General features: G+C 36.4%; 1 protein-coding gene across 3 annotated transcripts; it reads left to right on the plus strand.

The window, feature by feature from the left end:
• Positions 1-58: 58 nt before the first annotated feature.
• Positions 59-17,990, plus strand: LOC116295647 (neuropeptide FF receptor 2). 3 transcript variants are annotated; one of them, XM_031703526.2, is made up of 3 exons: positions 59-971; positions 2,295-2,448; positions 15,666-17,990. In XM_031703526.2, exon 3 carries the CDS (start codon positions 15,689-15,691, stop codon positions 16,787-16,789), a length of 1,101 nt encoding a protein of 366 aa, XP_031559386.2. In that variant the 5' UTR covers positions 59-971; positions 2,295-2,448; positions 15,666-15,688; the 3' UTR covers positions 16,790-17,990. The 3 variants fall into 3 exon arrangements, with proteins under 3 accessions (XP_031559386.2, XP_031559388.2, XP_031559387.2); XM_031703528.2 differs by lacking the exons at positions 59-971; positions 2,295-2,448 and adding an exon at positions 5,599-5,745; XM_031703527.2 differs by lacking the exons at positions 59-971; positions 2,295-2,448 and adding an exon at positions 9,507-9,584.
• Positions 17,991-18,083: the final 93 nt, after the last annotated feature.

The raw sequence follows: 18,083 nt of genomic DNA on the forward strand, positions 1-18,083 counted from the left end.
ATTGCTTTCCAAATGGTTTTTTTTTTTTTCGTTTACACGTATTTGTGTATTTTCAAAAACCGGACAAGATACGATGGAAGCTGTTTGCGCGCTATTTTGCATCACAGCAGCATATCTTGATCCTGCTTCTGCAACGTTGAGCGCAAAAGTTGGTTGAAAATATGGTGTAATTTTTCGATGGCGCCCTACACGAAGTGGAAATGGAAATGGTCAACTTTAGAGGATATTACTTTAATGCTTTCGTGTGTTGATCAAAAAAAAGCTTAATTCCAGAGAACTAAAATTAGGCTCTGTTAGCTAGCGGAACATTCCACATTTCAATTGACCTGTTTTTGAAAAACAATTGCGACGATAAGAGTCTTTAATTGTCTGTTTATTTTATCATACACTCAAATAGCGAGAGAACGAGGACGAATCGCTCAAATCTCTTACTCTATAACCTAAAACTCCTCAGGCGCTCCTGCTTGGGGAGGGGATGTTTGCAATGCAAGTCATTTTCTATCTATAGAACCGATAAGGAACGCCAACAAAAGAAGCGGCTCTTTATAGATGTTGATTCCTTTTGTGTGTAATTTTGAATTTTTCGCACCAAAACGTGACTGCCTAAAAATATATGTCAAATCGAAGGTGACAAAACATCAAATAAAACCGACCTAATTTGATCAAATTATAAGGGAATTTTAAGATATTATTTTCAACTAAGTGATTTGCCTGAAGCAATGTTCATTTTTGTGATGGAATACTTTATGCCTGGTAGCTGGTTGGTGTTGTCAGTCAGGTTTAGGATTTCCTGATTACTATTAACTTTGTTTTGTGTTCGTTTGTTTGAAAGATTTGGTTATGAGAAATTCACTAATGATGAAAATAAAAGCTACGGTGCTAAAAGTATGAGAATCGGATCCGATCAGACAGTCGCTCGATCTTCGAGCTAAAGAATAATGAAAGGAAAGTGAAATAAATAAAACAAAAAGGTAAGTGAAGGAGAGAAAAAGGTATATGGGAGGGAAATTCAGGACTAAGCGATCGAACAGTAGATGGAAATATTAATTCAGAAGAAGTAGATTAAGTTTTTTTTGTTGTTCGGTTTAAACAAAAAAAAAAAAAAGGCCAAATTAGACTAAAGTGAAAAAGGTATGGAAAGAAGTTAGGATAAAAGAAAGGAATAAGATGAAGAAAGCATGTAGTAATGAATTAACAGTGGAATAAGCGAAAGAATAAATATAGACACAATACCATGCAAGTTGTTATAAGTACAATGGAGTGAATGTAGGAGATATACAGTGTATATACGAAATGTTAGACATTTTGATTTGCTTGTTTTGTTTTGTTTTTTGTTTGTGTGTGTGGCGGTGTGTATGTGTGAAAAAAAAGTAGGAATAAGATCAACATGAAAAAAAAGTATAGAATTAGGAAAGCCGAGTAAGAGAATGAAAATGAGAATGAGGGGGGAAAGGAAAAGCATGATGGTTTTGAAAATAACAAAAAATATTCAAAAAAGAATCTTACCCAGTTTACTAAGGTTCGATACAAGACTAGCCGCGTTTTTGATATGATCATCTATTTTGCAGTACATTTGTTTATAGCGTCTGCCCTTAGGTAATAACTCGTTTGATCTTCACTAAGATTAGAAACCTTTCTTCTATATTTCTCATAAAGTTCGGTCTCATTTCCCTAACCTAATTGAGATCAAATATAACTAGCTTTTCTTCTTACTTCGAGTGTTCATAATCGAAATCCCTTTTACGAAAAAATAATTACGATAAATATTTTACTTTTGGAAGGATATTAAAAAAATAAAATCACCAATCACCATGATATGAGAACAAGTACCAATATTAGATTTTTCTTTTGTTATGATAGATTTATCCCATACATGTAAACATCTTCAAGAACAACTCGTTTCTATGTATTTGATTAATTAGCGCTCATAGACTAGAAATGGCTGTTTCTCATTAGACGTACTGAGTAGCTTTCTGGAAGGCAAATACGGATTTCAACAGCTGCTGGGTTCCTAAAGATAAATATAAATAGCATACGAAGATTTTATTGTGTATCCAAAAATCCTTTATACAAGTAACACTGTACATTTTTATACAACAGAGATATTTCCTGTTTTTGTTGTTGAATGTTTGGTGTTCTTGCTCGTATGTATCAATTTTTTGTACGTCCTGTTTATTTTATTTTATTTTATTTGGCGCTAATCTTAGCAGTTAATCTTAGAAGTCGTTATATTATTCACCGCGGTCATCAATCACAGTTACTTACGTCATGGATCGACTTATCTCCTTCCACAGGTCTCACTTCACCCTTAATGTCAATGAATGTAGACCGTGGGTCAGAGAAGAAAAGTTGTACGTATTGAGTTAACTTTAGTTCGAGAAAATATCGGCCAAGCATTGAAGTGCAGATTGAGTCAGACAAGATACTAAGAACGACAAGTAACGTTTGGTAAGTGAACGAGAACTCTGTCCTTTATCATAAATTTGAATAAATTTTCAATAGGAATTTTATTTGGAGCTGGAAGTATCTCAGTAATTTGCTTGATAGGACTATAACTTTGAGTAAGAGCTCTCGGTAAGAGCTGTCGACATCTCCAACAAGTTTTATTTCTCTTCATTTTCCAAATGATACTTACGCCTTGTTGATTATTTTTTAACTACTACCTACTCTATTAAAGTTACACAGATCCTCTTCATCGTTTGAATCAGTTCCTGTCGGATAAAATCTTTAGTTGCAAACACCGCGGACTACTTCCATGAAAACGCTTTTCGAGACAATTGCTTTGGGTATTTTTTTTAAAAAGAACTAGTATTCTATTCCCAACATGAACTACGAAACATTACGATAAGAACTAGTTGGAAATTAATCGTTAATTTAGAACGAGTCGAGGAAAGGTTTTATCCAGCCGACTCAGGGGGGAAATTTTGTAAGTTACTTTTTCTCGGGCACCCGTGAAGCGAATCGAAACCACGCGGTGAAAATCCGAAATAATTTTTTCACCAAAGGTTAAAGTATCGTCTGGTTTTTCATCGCTTCTCTCTGCAAACTTCAAAACATGTTGTGGGTGTTGTAATTTAATCTTTTAACTTCCTTAGTATCGGCATGGATTCTGCCCTACGGCGGAGACTATAACAAAGTATATACTTGACGTCTTACTGAGAAATATATATTTGTATGTATTTATTATAGAAACTTAGTCGACTAGTATCTTTTTTACACTTAGTTGTTCAGTTTGCCGTTTCGTTTGGCTTGCTTGGATAGTTGTGGTTGTGGTTGTTGTTGTTTGTTTTGGTTTTTTTTTTTGATTAATTTTTTACTTTCTAAGGGTTAGTTAGGTTCAGTCGGTTGGACAGTCATAAAGTCGATCGGTCGGTTGGTCCGTCAGACTCACTTAGACACCGTTTAGACAATCAGTCCGTCAGTCCGTCAGTCCGTCAGTCCGTCAGTCCGTCAGTCCGTCAGTCCGTCAGTCCGTCAGTCCGTCAGTCCGTCAGTCCGTCAGTCCGTCAGTCCGTCAGTCCGTCAGTCCGTCAGTCCGTCAGTCCGTCAGTCCGTCAGTCCGTCAGTCCGTCAGTCCGTCAGTCCGATAGGTTGGGTAGATAATAAACCATTCCTAATAACGAAATAATTCAGTGGACGTCGATGATTACTGTCATTGTCGGACTGTGATGATGTCTCTCGTTGCTCCATACGCTAGCTCCACGAGATCTGAGCCAGGTGATTTCGCGCTTCTCTGAACAGCCAGAAAGAATTAGCCAATCAGCGAACAATTTGTTCGTAGCTCAATATTTCCTGGTTCAAGGTTTTCTGCTCGATAGACAACAGCTTTCACTCGACAATAAAGAACGAAAAAGGCTTATCTGTAGAAAGATTCACTAAATATATTTTAGAAATGGATGGTTGGTGATGGGAAATGATATTTCGTTTTGACGAGTCGGAGATGATAGTACTTGGGAGTATTTGCTGTGACAAACAATGCATTGGGCGCCTAGATTCCATGGATTTCAAACCACGTGGAGAGAGTTTGACAGGAAGAGTTGGGCGGTGAGCGAGAGGTTTGGGGGATAACGATTAAGTATCTATTTCATACGGCCGCAATTTCAGTTAGTAAAAGTATTCGTTTCAGTATTTCTCAATTTTTATGAATCGTATCATCCTTTAATCGTAATTGTATGTTAAAATACGTCGAACGTTCTCTTCCTCGAGTCGATCCACACGCGGTTTTCATCTACGAATATCTTGAAGTCACTATTATGTCACATCCATTTTTTATCGTTTCGTCGATAAGGAAGATATTAATAGGCACATTACGAGAATCATTAGCTCTAGGTTGAAGCCAAAATCTGCCATGACAGGGCAATCGACGCGTGAGTGAATAAACTTAGAGGACAATTCATTGGTTTCGGGGAGGATTTGGTGCTAAATATTAGACAAATAAATTGCCTTTTTTGGTAAACACTTGAAGTACAAAACCTGGTTCAATATTAGGGATCGTTCAATTTATTATTTGTCTAAAAGAGTAGTTTGAATGATTCTTTTGTGGTTTTGCTGGAATTGAAAAGAAAATACTGCGAGATTGTTCTAAAAGTAGAAAATAAGGGAAGACAATAGAAAGATGGGTTAAAAGTATCTTAATAATAATAATAAATATGTTTTTATATAGCGCATTATAGACTCTCAATGCGCTTTACAAATACCACGACGAAGTGTCAAGTGAAAAAAAAAAAAGATTAAAGTTACAAATTGAACAAAAATGTTTTTAGTTTTCTCTTGAATATTTCCAAAGACTGCGATGTTTTTATATCTAGTGGTAAACGGTTCCATAGTCTGAGCGCTGCTACGGCAAAGCTACACGCACCATATGACTTAGTACGATATGGAGGTTGTTTTAAAATTACTCCTTGCGTGGCACTCCTTAGCTTACGAGTAGGTTGGTGTATCTTGAGAATATCACTTATATAGGATGGAGCGATATCTTGGGAGAATAGAAGGGGAAAAAATAGATTCTTAATGGTGAAGGAAACGAAAGTCGAAGATCTGCATGCCGGGAGATCTTTTACAAATGTGAGACCAAGTAGCACGCTGCAAATTGTGATATATTGACAGCCGAACAACGTTGTTTCCTCTTAGATTGTAATATGTAAGACCCTTGAAATAGAAATGTGATTTTTTGTGTTTTTAGCCAGAAAAAATAAAGGCACAAAAATTCTGTTTAGTCTCAGATGGCGCCCATTTCAATTCTGCGACCGACGGCGTTTTTTTTAATAGGTGTAAACCTACACATTTTCTTTAACGCTGAAATTCGTAAATCAAAAAATATAAACGCATGACGAGGAGCCGTCAAGACGACGTTAGCTTTTTCATCAATATTGAACTTATTGAACAACTTCCTGTTATTAAACGTGCTTTAGCAGAAGACCACGCTTGCACTATATCCCTGAATGTTTATATTCAAAACTGAGGAAAGTAGTCGAAGAATTATAAAAAAGGAGTGGAAATATCTAATGTGACATCGCTCATACATTATTCAATGTTATAAGATAAATAAATAAAAAGACTTACGATGCAAACTAATTTGTTTGCTTGTGGAATGCGATGTATTGGTTATCTTAGTAGAACCACTTTCGGGTTTAAATCAAACCAAAGCCGACATTACAGAAAAGAAAATGAAAAGGAACGACTGCAAACTGTAGTAAGGAATATATGACAAGTATTTGCGCTGTCGTTAATGGAAATGTAATAGAGGTAAATTCATTTAACTTCAAAGTAATTCTTGACTTCTTTTAACTCTTTTTATTGATTTTCATCAAATGGGGCTTGGGAAGTTAGCATTTATCTTTCTAGATTACTCAATTTTACCCTCATTACTGAAATTTCAATTTGTGAGAATTAAATACGTCTTATCTCGACCCAATAAAACAGCAAGTTTCTTTTTCTATTTTTTGTTTTTATTTTTATGAATGAATTCAGGCTGCCGATATTTGATTGTTTTCGCCTATTATCCACTTTCTAATTCAGCTAATGCAAGACCGGAATAGCGTACTTAAAATGTTTGGTAAACTTAACTCAACTAGACAATTATATTAGATTGTTTTATTTTCGCTACAGTAAAGTGGTTATGGTCGAGATTGGAAGAGCGCTATTTCGTCGTCTGAGCTTCCGTTTGACGTTGGCTTTGACGTTAGTAATCGTTTACAATCCATCCACCTTTGATGATTTGCAATGCAACTCAGTTACTAACATCGTTTGTTTAACTTTTGTCATTACGGAATAAGTGGATTTTCAGAAAAGAACGATTTCATTCTAAATTATCTCGCTAATATGTCTTAAAGATGCGATTCTTATCTACTATTTGGCATTCTGGGCGCCTAGTTTGCCTTTTCTAGATCGGAAATAAAAGTTTTACTTCCAAGGCGGCTATCGTTAGCAGTTCATTACTTTAGTACTATTGAAAATCAAGACTGAAACAAAGAAAAAACAATATTGCTTCAATAGTCCGCAATTCGATTTGAATTTTTTTAGTTACTTTGATTATTGTTCAATATGAGCGTTATTCATCCAAAGAAAAAAGTGGCTTTATTAATATTGGTGATGATATTTATGATTTATATTTCGTATAATATCTTGTTCTAATATATTTCGGAAGAATTCAAAGCTTTTATTTTTTCATTTTTATGCTCGTTTATTTTGCCGTTCATTCATTCCTTCTTTCCTTACCGCTTGTTTCATAAGTTTTCTCCTTCTCTCTCTCTCTCTCTCTCTCTCTCTCTCTCTCTCTCTCTCTCTCTCTCTTTTTCTTTTTTTCTTTCCTTCCTTCCTTTCGTCCTTCCATTCTTTCTTTAACTCGTTCTTTCTTTCTTCCTCAGTATTTCTCTTCCTTTCTCTCTTTCTTTTTCGTTCTTCCTTCTATCTCCCTTTCTGCATTAAAAGAAGATGAGATATCAAATATTTTTAACGAAGTTACAGTCACACAGTTTTTGCCTCTCCTTTTAACTCAACAATTTTTTCCCACATCGTTCAACAAAACCTTACAAGCTAAATTGCAATTCGATCTGTGAGTACGCTGTGCCCCTGCCTTTGATCAAACCGGTAGTCATTTTGGGCGTATCAATGAAATCAGAAGGTTTTTAAAGGAAGCAGACTTTTTTCCTGCTTGACAGGAATTGGGATCAATTAAATTGAAAGCAACCCTGAATATTTGTAGGAACTGACACAATGTCTTGGTTACATGCCACACAGTCATCATAATTGAGTGGCATAAGAGTGAAATGGCACTTTTCATGTTCACCTTGACACGAACTGAAGTTAATTCATTGTTCAGTTCATAGCGTGCTTAAGATCACATCACTTGGCGGCTGAGAACCGAGGAAATTTTTTATGGCCCGTAACACCTTTGCTGACACTAGAGAAAAGCGTTTGCGCATGCGTGTCGTTCAAAACTCATTCCCCAAGAATTCAAAAGCGCTTCAGTATGAAAAGGAATTTACAAAGCGTCTTTATAGTTTTGTTAGTCTAAGATACTGAATTAAGAAAAAATTGCCACACTTATTTGCAAGATTTGACTTGAAGTTTTGACATTTTGTGATGAATTTGTATTGTGACTTATTTCGGTCAGGCCGAATTGAAAGTCAAATTTCCATATATTTTTACAATCAGCACAAGGACATTTTAGACTAATTTGCATACAGAGTGCGAGCATGCGCAGACGTTTGCGTAATGAATGAGGCTTTTCAGCGGATCTATGCTATTGTATTTTTGTGTAAAGAAAGAAAGAAAGAAATCAGATTTAAGGGCATTACACATGGATGTAGTCCGTATTCAATGATACACATTGCAACCCCAAATAGGCCTTTTTAGTTTAGGCGTAATGCTTTTTCATCTGACCACGTGTTATTTCCTAGAGCATTATTTCTTTGTTTAACGGTTGCGCTTGAGAAGACACATGAATACACAACACAAACAAACAATCTTATTCTCAAGAGAATGACACGTGGTCTGAAATGGAACAACGTACCTCCCAAGATAAATCGCAGATGAGACGGTCAAATTAGTGATATTTTCATGTACATTAGCCATCGAATACTCATCTACCTCTAGAAGATCATTAAAAACTTTTTTCGTTTGTTCTTAGCTTTTTTATTCTTCTCTTCTCTGATGCTGGAATTTGTGCGTGGAGAGTCGGGTTAAACGATCAAGCCCGTAGGCTATAAAGTCATCCAGTTCATTCTATACTAATGAAATAGCTTTTATTGCTTATTAGCGATACTGAGCTATTTATTTGTTCTCCAAGATTGTCTTCTTTCCAGAATCCCAGAGTGGGTCTTTGATTACCTTTAAACATATTTTGATTGAAAAGTCAAGTACCAAGCACACATATTACGATCAATTTCCTGCTTAAAATCACGAGTGTTCTTCATGTATATATCACTCACTTATTAGAAAACCCCGCACCAACCCGGCGTAAGAACGTAATGTTGACCTGACCTCTTTGCAAAACAGCTGATCCGATGCTTTCTGTATAAGGAAAGACTATTAAGTGATGTTCAAAGAAAACACCAATCCCTCAAACTGAGAATGTCGTTTTGTTTTAAACACTTTCCTTTTACCTTTAAGCTAATAGTTAAATCAGTGAAGGAACTGTGGGGAATTGTGTTTTAATATCCGCAAATTATCTGTTTCCAATGCAAGTTCGTCCCATATTTACTTGAAAGAGGTCAGAGAAAAAGAGAAAGGGAGAGAGAGAGAGAAAGAGAGAGAAAGGGGGTAGGGGAGAAAGGGGTTGGAAGTGTACTTCCTAATACAAGAAGAGTAGAATAGCTTTTTTCCTTTTCCACTCGGCAGCCATGTTGGTTTCGGAACAATTATAAGAAAATTTATAAACATTAAACAAAGACATATTATTCTCATGAGAATAAACTTGGCCCTGCCGTGTGGTAAAGCCAGGAGTAAAAATGGAACTAAATCGAAATTCGAAAAACAAGTACTGGGGCACAAAAGGACATTTTGCATACAGTCTCTCCTCTAGATCTTTCCGCATATCGTACCTTGTTAACTTTCCCCAATACATAGCGTCAAAACAATAAGACTTTTCAATTTACATTTTGTAAAGCTTATAGTTGGATTTTTTCCTAAAAAAAAAAATCTCAAAGGAGTGTATATCCTGGAGTTCCTGTAAGGACAGTGTTCTACATTTTTGAAATTTTTCAGAAAATCTCGCGGCTTTCCCGCAGGCATTTATCGTAGTGTTTTATCTTTTTACGCCGTTCTCACTTGATACCAAACGTGCTCGCAGAATATTTTCTTTGTACTCGTACGTGTCTTTAAAATAAATAGACGTAATAAGCTTTTGTTTCATCCGTCAGAGTACTTCGAACAGCTAAAACAACACAGTGACCCCACGTCGCTAATTGGTCCACAAAGGAAATCCCCGGGGCGTAGAAATATCGTACGAACATAACAATATGTTTGGTTTTAAGAATAAAAATTCTTAGTACAAGGAGGCAAAGGACTCTTGGAGTAGGAAAAACACGGAGTACTTTTGGAGCTATACCGAGTCCCCGTAAACGAAAGGCAATTATTCTGGAGTAAGTACATTTAAAAACTATGATTGATAATTGACCATGTCAGTAGAGTAAGATTATTCGATCAGTTTGAAATTCATTGACTGTATATTTTACCATACCCGCCCTTGAATTGTTGACTTTTCCTCAGTCGGGAGTGAATTCTGGAACTGAAGTATGAACCAGTTAAACTATCGTAAAAAATAAAGGATGTATTTGATTCTTAACCGGAAAATGGATACATTAAATAGCTTACTAAAGTGGTAAATTTGGCATAAGTTTATATTTTTTATTTCATTTCTTCCAACATTTTATATTTCTGTTTGCAAAATTTCGACTACATGAAAAAACTAGGGAAAAAACTTTCGTATGCTGAATATATAATGCATACTGTACAGCATTCTCAAGTTGAGATAAATATTGTCTTTTATAAGGAAAAATCGCTACAATTTTGTGAAGAATGGCAGGAATAAATATCAGGCTATTTACAATTTTAGTTGGGAATCGCTTGATTAGCAAGCAAAAATCCAGTCAGGTATTTGATTTTAAACTCGGCTTGAGTTTATCAGTTGCAGTGAGTTTAATTTATATTGCAAACTAACATTTAAATTTGCATCATTCGGGCGTATTACGTAATGTTTAATAAACGAGCAGGAGTGTTTTATCGGGTATGGAACACGAGGCGTAGCCGAGTGGTTTTAGACCCGATAAAACACGATCTGCGCGGTTAAAAGACTCATGATATAAGTTCTCATATTGTACCGAATTCTTTACGAAATGAACCAAGTTTAATAGAGAAAACCAAGTTAAAGTTTATGCAAATGAAGACGAATCTATATCAGATATGAAACCTCCTTCATGGTCATGATTTCTTTCATGAATTATTAATGTATTTTCTAAGGAGTTGTCAAGTGTCATTCTTTTTCTCTTTCCTTCCTTCGATCGTTCTTTTCTCTTGCTTTTTCTTCAGTTCCTTCAGCACAGGCAACCTATTAAACCGTAAACCGATCTCAAACTACAAGAAACCCATAAAACACAAGAACTTCTAAAAGAAAAATATAAAGTTGAACGTTGAAAGTCACTGAGTGAACTAAAAATATGCAGTTCCAAAAGCAGGGTTTTCCGTGCGAAATGCCTGAGAAACAGGCGTCATTCGTTGACACATACCCAGAAGGCCTCGGTTTCGTTCCTTTTCGTCTGAGCTATTCATCGATCGATAAAGTAGAAAATATACGTTTAAATTTTTCCTAATCACAAGATGGTCTCACTTTTATTATAAACTGTAAACATCATCTTACCTTTTGGTATCTCTTCCTTAGCTTAGAATCATAAAGCTTACAATGGTTTTTCTTTGTTAGATGCATTTATTTATCTTCGCGTGTACTGCCTATTCGTATCCGAACTCAAAAATAGGTTAAGGAAAAAAGTCTCCTAAAAGTTGGGCGTAAATTGAATCAGAAATGGATAGCTATATGAATACTGAAAAGATAAGATTTGTCTATCCTTTCATTTCATCTTTCGTTTGGTTTTGGTTTGGTTTGGTTTTCTTTTCTTTTTTTTTTTTTTTTTTTTTCCGGTTTTTTTTTCCGGTTTTTTTTTTTTTTTTAGTTTGTTTGTTTCCTTTTCTCTCCGTTTCTTTTTTCTTTCTCCTTTCTTTCCATTCTATTCCTTACTTTCTATTCTCTACGATTTACTTTGTAACAGTTCTTTAAAACCTAGTGTTTCGCTACCATTTTTCTTACTTTTTGTCAGCTTTTTTGATATTATTTTTTACCTTACCTACCTTAAAAATCAGAAACGTGTGGACTGATCCGAAATTATTCAAGAAACAATACCAATAAACTAGACTATAGACATTGTACATATTAAATGAATCAAATAAACGAAAGCCAGACTAATGTCTCTATTTTTTTACACCCTACTTATTCAAGACACATCAGCCTGGCATGTCTTGATTTATACGTATAATAGTAATAGATAACGCTAGATATATTTTTTGAAAGTCGTATTTTTACGACAAGCCAGGACTAAGATTAATAGACCCATTTACCTTCGTTCACATTCCCATGAGAATTGTTCTTTGATGACAAACATGTTAAAATATTTACACATGAAAGAATCAACTCCCAAGAGTGGCGTCACATGGTCTGAAATGTGTACAACAAACAACGAGGCTAAAGAGGTCGATTAGTATTGAACTTCGTTGAATTCGTTGTTAATCCTTTCCTATATATATAAATATTTAGCTGACAAAGTCAGGAAGGAGGCCGGAGGTGAGTAAAAAAGGTTAGAAGTTTAAGTGACAGGAAGTCAAATCAAGGTAGAATGAAAATGAGAAGTAGCATATGGAATGAAATTGGACTTAATTTCTAAATTTCAAACCAAAAAAAGAAATTAGTCAGTTGTGTTTGTGCCTCGTAGTCGATCGTATAGTTGTCATTCCAGTTATATATATAATCGCAGTGGTAGCTACATTGTTTCAGTTGCAGTAAATTTTAAGCCTGGTTCTCACTAGTGACGCAAGCATAAGCACAAGCGCAAGCCAACGCAAGAAAAACAAAAAATTCCGTTCTCTTGCGCTTGCGTTGCTTCTTTTCATAGTCAGAACATGAAGAGGTTACTCTGCTTACGTCTCTAGAGAGAACCAGGCTTTAGGTGCACTGTACTTTTAGTTAAAATTTCATTCCCTGATCTTCGAGACCGGTAATTTCAATCGCAGTTTGAAGATTTTAATTGTGGTTGCAATTTTAGATTTTAGTTGTACTTTTAGACTCTTGTGCTTTTAAACTTTTGGTTATGATTTAAGTAATTCTCTGAGATGTATTGAGCTTGGATTGACTTTGGATTGTGGGTGTGATTATCGTAGAGTGCAAACAATATAACTGTGAAACTTTAGTAATACTAAATAGCACAATTTCATGCAAATTCCATTGTTTTCTATTGTTTAATTAGCACTATTTTGTACTATTTAGTAATTAGCGTTTCACGGATTTATTGTTTGCACTCTAGTCTATTATCGTAGCTGTAGTCGTGATTCTATAGAGCGAATTCGTATATCACACTTTAGCATGCTAATGAGGTCTGCTAATATTCAAATACAAAAACAATAATTAAAAAAGACACGAATTGGAAACACTGCACAACTGTATGACGTTATAGGGAAATTAGAACATTTTATATCCATTATTTTATTAACAAAACATGAAAGTTTCAATTCATTCAAATGAATCATTCTACATTTCTTCGACGAATTTCTACAGTTTTTACTTGAAAAGTCTCTCTGTTTAGGGTTTTGTTCCGTTCTGATCACTGATGTTTTTGTCTACTTTCAGAAAAAGCTGATTGACATTCTCCATCGTGCTCATAGCTTTTTCGCACATCTTTGCATGTGCGAGGTTAGCTTTTTTCGCTGTGTCTACTTTCCTCTTCTTCTTAGCAGAAGGTTCGATACTCTCGTCTTCGCTAGGAGATGAATCAGCAAAAGGTTCGATACTCTCGTCTTCGCTAGGAGATGAATCAGCAAAATTCTGATCCAGCCTTACCTTGAGGGCTTCAGCCCTTCTCTCATCTGGTGGCATTTTTCTTGAATATCTGGCTTGATTTGAAAATAGAAATTGTTTCTCCGTTCCAATCTCTCCTGACTCGGGGCTATAGGGCTGCTGCATGACTTTTTACTATGTTTTGCATGCGTCTGGTCAGGGACTCGTCTGTTTGAGTTAAATACAGGTTAACTACGTGTTGTGGCATGCTTGCTGCTATCTCTCCAATTTTCTGTCGTGCTGTCAAGACAAGCTCTTTCCATCCTTTGCTGTTAATAGTGTTGTAACATTCGAGAACAACACTTTTCTTTCTCTCCAATTCCGACCCGACTTTTCTTGGAGGGAAATAAAATTCGTAATAAACAGCAAACTAAGTATGGTTGAGGGTTGATATCTAAAGTACCAACACAAAAGTTATATGTTTAGATACTGACCTGGCACGTTTGCTGCACAATTCATTTATTAGAAATTCGAAAGTAGTCAGCTGAGTGTAAATATGAATCCTCTTGCTCCGTACACAGCAAGCGCAAAATGTAAATTTATAGCGCACGCGTGATGATTCACGTGCGAATGGCATGAAAAATGCCGTGTTTTATGTTGGAATGCGCATCTTCGCTCAGCAGTTCATGCAGCATGGATGCGCAGCAAGTCCGAGTAGTTCTTTTAAATATAGTCGCCTGGATATTGCTGTTTGTCGCCTTTATTAGGCCCATACCTCAACAAAATCTGTCTCCCTTATAACATCGTCTTTTTGAGAATTTTCACGGGGAAGTATATTTCGTGGTAGAGATGTGTTTTCTCTTATGTGAAGGCAAGCGCACCTCTTCTGGCGGAACACTGGTGAAACTCCTGTGTCGTTTCTCAGACTTGCGAACGATATCCTCCCAACCTTGCAGAACTTAAGATTAGACGGGCAACCCCGTGTCCGCCAGAGGGGACTGAAAATAAACGTAGTTAACCAAGTTCTGCTTGTGATGACGTGGTTACGTAAATATTCTCGTATAGACACTTTAGCACTGTGGTTTGATATAGACCCTACGTCCGTTATCCGCATTATTTACAGAACGTTACCAGTAATGTGGAGATATTTTCAAAATCAAATCACCTGGCCAAACCTCGTGGAGTGGAGAAATCTAATGGGCAGCTGGCCAGAGTTACCAAATGCCGTCGGTGCTATAGATGCAACCCCGCCTGAGATTTATTGCCCTCTGGCGGAGCCTCAAAGACCATTTTACAGTGGCCATGGGCACTATCACCGCCTAAACACTCAATTTGTAATGGATAATGAGGGCCATATTCGGTTTCTTTAGGCTGGCTTCTTGGGTAGCACACATGATGCGACTGCTTATAGGTTAATGCGGCCTATAGGGCCCGGTTTAGTCCTAGATTTACCGCCAGGTGTTAAACTGTTGGGCGACAGAGGTTATCCTGATGGAGGAGCTCTACTAACACCTAATCGTGCAGGACGGATGCCTCTGTTAAACCAAAGAGGGAGGAAACGTGCCAGAAAGTTCAACCGAGCTCTATCGAAAAGAAGAGTTAAAATAGAGCATGTGTTTAAAGAGATAAAAACTTTTAAAGCGGTATCTCAGATATGGAGACACCCACGTTGGTTGCAGCCTATCTGTGTTGAATTTACAACATTTTTGGCTGAAAGACGCATACGGTTGTTCCAAAGACTGCACTGAGAACTGCCCATATCCTCTGCACGGTAAAAGTGAAACAAAAGTGTTGATGATAGTGAAAGGAAACTTGAATCGTTGCAGCAAACTTTGGTCTACTCAACAAGCACGTAGTTTAAAATGGGTTGACTTTAATTTGCTTAGTAAATGTTTGAAGGACAAACAACGCCTGTTATGTTGTTATTGTACTGAGCTGAAGTTCGGCACAGATTGTGTTCATTTGAAAATATCTAAAGAGATTATTTAACAAATCGTAATTAAAACACTTATTTTGTTAGCATATACATTTATATGATGTTTGGGGTTTGGGATGGTTAAGTTTTGTGGGAGTATTTGCAAGAATATATTTGGTTCGAAAACAGCTCATTTGAATATTAGCAAAATTCATTAGCATGTAAAAGTGCGATATACGAATTCGCTCTTATATAACAGTGTTCTAGTATGTTCTAGAAGTAAGTCGGAATTTTCTCTCTCTGATCTTGCTTAATTTCTCGACTCGGTAACTTTCAATTTATTTATTTATTTTTATTATTTATTTTTATTATTTATTAAAATTTAATAATAAAAAATGTATGTATGATTCTAAAAATACATACGAAAACTAATACGTAAATAATTGGCATAAAAGGATGATTTAATGTAAAGGAGTCACAAAACTAAAACAGCCAATAAAATAAAAAAAATTATTTGATATGATTCAATTAAATTTCATATTTTATTACACAAGTCAATCTTAATAAATGTATTTACTTTTACTGGTGATTAATGATAAACTCCTCACATCTCAGTCCTTCATTTTACGTGCGTATGGATGTAAATTCGATGAAACTCGAATAAACGACATTTTCATATTAGTCCTAAATATTGTTTTTCCATTTTCACAGAAATCAAGAAACGAACCCAGAATATGAATGCAAGCAACTCGACAGCGATGGCCTGCGCCGAGTACAAGGAGACGCCGCTGACCCAAGCCTTCAAGACGCTTGTGTACGTCTTAATTATTCTAATATCAATCATTGGTAACAGCACAGTCATTTACGTCGTCTATAGGAACATTCAAGAACGTAACATGACAAACTGGTTCATCGCTAATCTCGCCGCGTCCGATATTTTAATAACGTTCACTGGTATGCCAAATATGATCACAGAATTGTATATGCCTCATTGGATATTTGGATCTTTCGTCTGTAAGATGGTGGTGTACCTCCAGAGCGTAGCAGTAGCTTGTTCAGTCTTGACTCTATTAGCAGTGACTGGTGATCGATACTTGTGCGTCGTGTCTCCGCTTCGGCGCCGACCAGGTATCGATCAAGCCAAGTACATCGTAGTTGTAATATGGATCATAAGTTTAAGTATAATGGCGCCTTTGATTTCAGCGCAAAAAGCTAAAGCTTATCCTGATGGAAAGTACTACTGCGTCGAGGAATGGGGTCCACCATTCAACCCCTCACAGGCGCCAAAAGACTTCACTATTATCCTCTTCACCGTCATGTATCTCTCGCCACTTCTAGGAATGGCTTTTTTATACCTCAGAATCTGTCAAACGCTTTGGAAGCGAAAGGCGCCGGGCGAGCATATCAACCAAACCGAGCTGCAAATACAGAAATCACGTAAGAAAGTTTTCCACATGCTTGTTACAGTCACTGCTGTGTTTGCTGCATGTTGGCTTCCTCTATGGGTCTTTCAGTTCATCATGTTCTTCGCGCCTGGTGCCATCTCCTGTCAGAGAGACATCAAGGCCTTCTATTTCGTTTCCTTGTTCCTGGCTCATGCGAACAGCGGCATCAATCCATTTCTGTACTCATTCTTCAACGTGAGTTTCCGCGATGGCTTCAAGAATGTCAGCCGTTGTTTGCGCACTAGTTTACACCTAGAATCACGAAACCGTGTAGCGCCGACTAGTGCTGCGGTCATTACGAAACTTGATACACTGAAAGTTACCGCACCGACCACTAACACTAAGGCACATTGTAACGCATCTTACAATAACCCTGCATTCAAGGAGTAAGAATAAACCTAACACTGCATTCAAGGAGTGAGATATGCGCCAGACCTTTAGAGCTTAGAAATGGTTGGCTTCCCACTAGCTTTGTGTCGTGGTTTCCCTACGAAATTCTTGTGTTGTCCCAACATATTCTGCGTGTTTGGAAACAAAGAAGATGTTGTCTAAAATATCCGAAAACGAAGATCCATTGGATTTCAGTTGTCTATTTTTGGAAGAGTCGATAACGAACTACACACAAACACGAGTAGTTACTTGTGTGTTATTCTTGAGCCAGAAACCTGGACTTTATTCCTGGTCCAGGCGATTGCATTGCGTCGACGTCCTGGCGAAGATACTTTACTTTTGCGTGCCCTCACTCACCGTACCACGTATCAAACTGTCGAGAGATTCCTGGCAAGATCTTGCTGGGGACAGCTTGTTAAGGACTATCGAAGTGATATGAATTAATGAATTAAGACGGCCTTTTCTCAGTTCTAGATTCTAGTAGGCAAAAAGGAAACGGGTTAAAATTGCGATTATAACTAATGATCATGTTTTCGTTTGTCACTCGGTTATTTATCTTCGCAACAACAACAAAAAAATAATAAGTTGCTGTTTTTTCTTTAAATTTCAAAGAAAGAAATTTTGATTGAAATTTGTACAAATGTAAATTATTTTGGCCTGCGTAAGACTAGTACACCTGGAACAGCCCTTGAAAATAAACTAGTGATAAACGTCTGCGCATGCTCGCAGTCTGTATGCAAATTAGTCCGGAACGTCTTCGTGCTGCTTTGAAACTTACTTCTGAATGATAGGCAAAATTTGTTTTTCAAAGTCTTTTCAAAAATGCTAAAAACGTAAAATCACTTTTTCAAACTAATATCGCACGCATGCGCCAAAGTTGTTTTACTCTGACACGGTCATGTGATATTTTGATAATTTTCTTAATGGGAAAGCTTGATTAAAGCTATTAAATAATGCGGATAATTTGTTATAGAAAGAATTTTAAAAGGAATAACTAAACTCATTTTAAGTCGGCGGCTGCCTCTCTAGAGGACATTTTTAGATTGGGATTACAAACCAATGGAACGCTAGCGTCAAAAACTACGATTATAGATTTATAATGTCTATTTAAAATGCAAGATTAAAAACTATAATTAAGTTATTTGTAATGAATTAATCTCATTGTTAAAAAGTAAAGATAAAGTTGTGAATAAACACTTAATGTGTGGGTTTTACTGACTGATAAGAAACTGCATCCTAGTCTAAGAACTAGTCGATCTTTTTTTTCTGTTTATTTCTGTTCCGAAGCAACGCG

This window comes from Actinia tenebrosa, unplaced genomic scaffold (assembly GCF_029948245.1).
Source record: "Actinia tenebrosa isolate PJP-AT-01 unplaced genomic scaffold, QUT_ActTen_1.0 PGA_scaffold11__36_contigs__length_13525064, whole genome shotgun sequence".
Classification (NCBI taxonomy): Eukaryota; Metazoa; Cnidaria; class Anthozoa; order Actiniaria; family Actiniidae; genus Actinia; species Actinia tenebrosa.

Coding starts and splice junctions, on each gene's coding strand:
- LOC116295647 (XM_031703526.2), top strand. CDS start 15,689: ATGAATGCAAGCAACTCGACAGCGATGGCCTGCGCCGAGTACAAGGAG.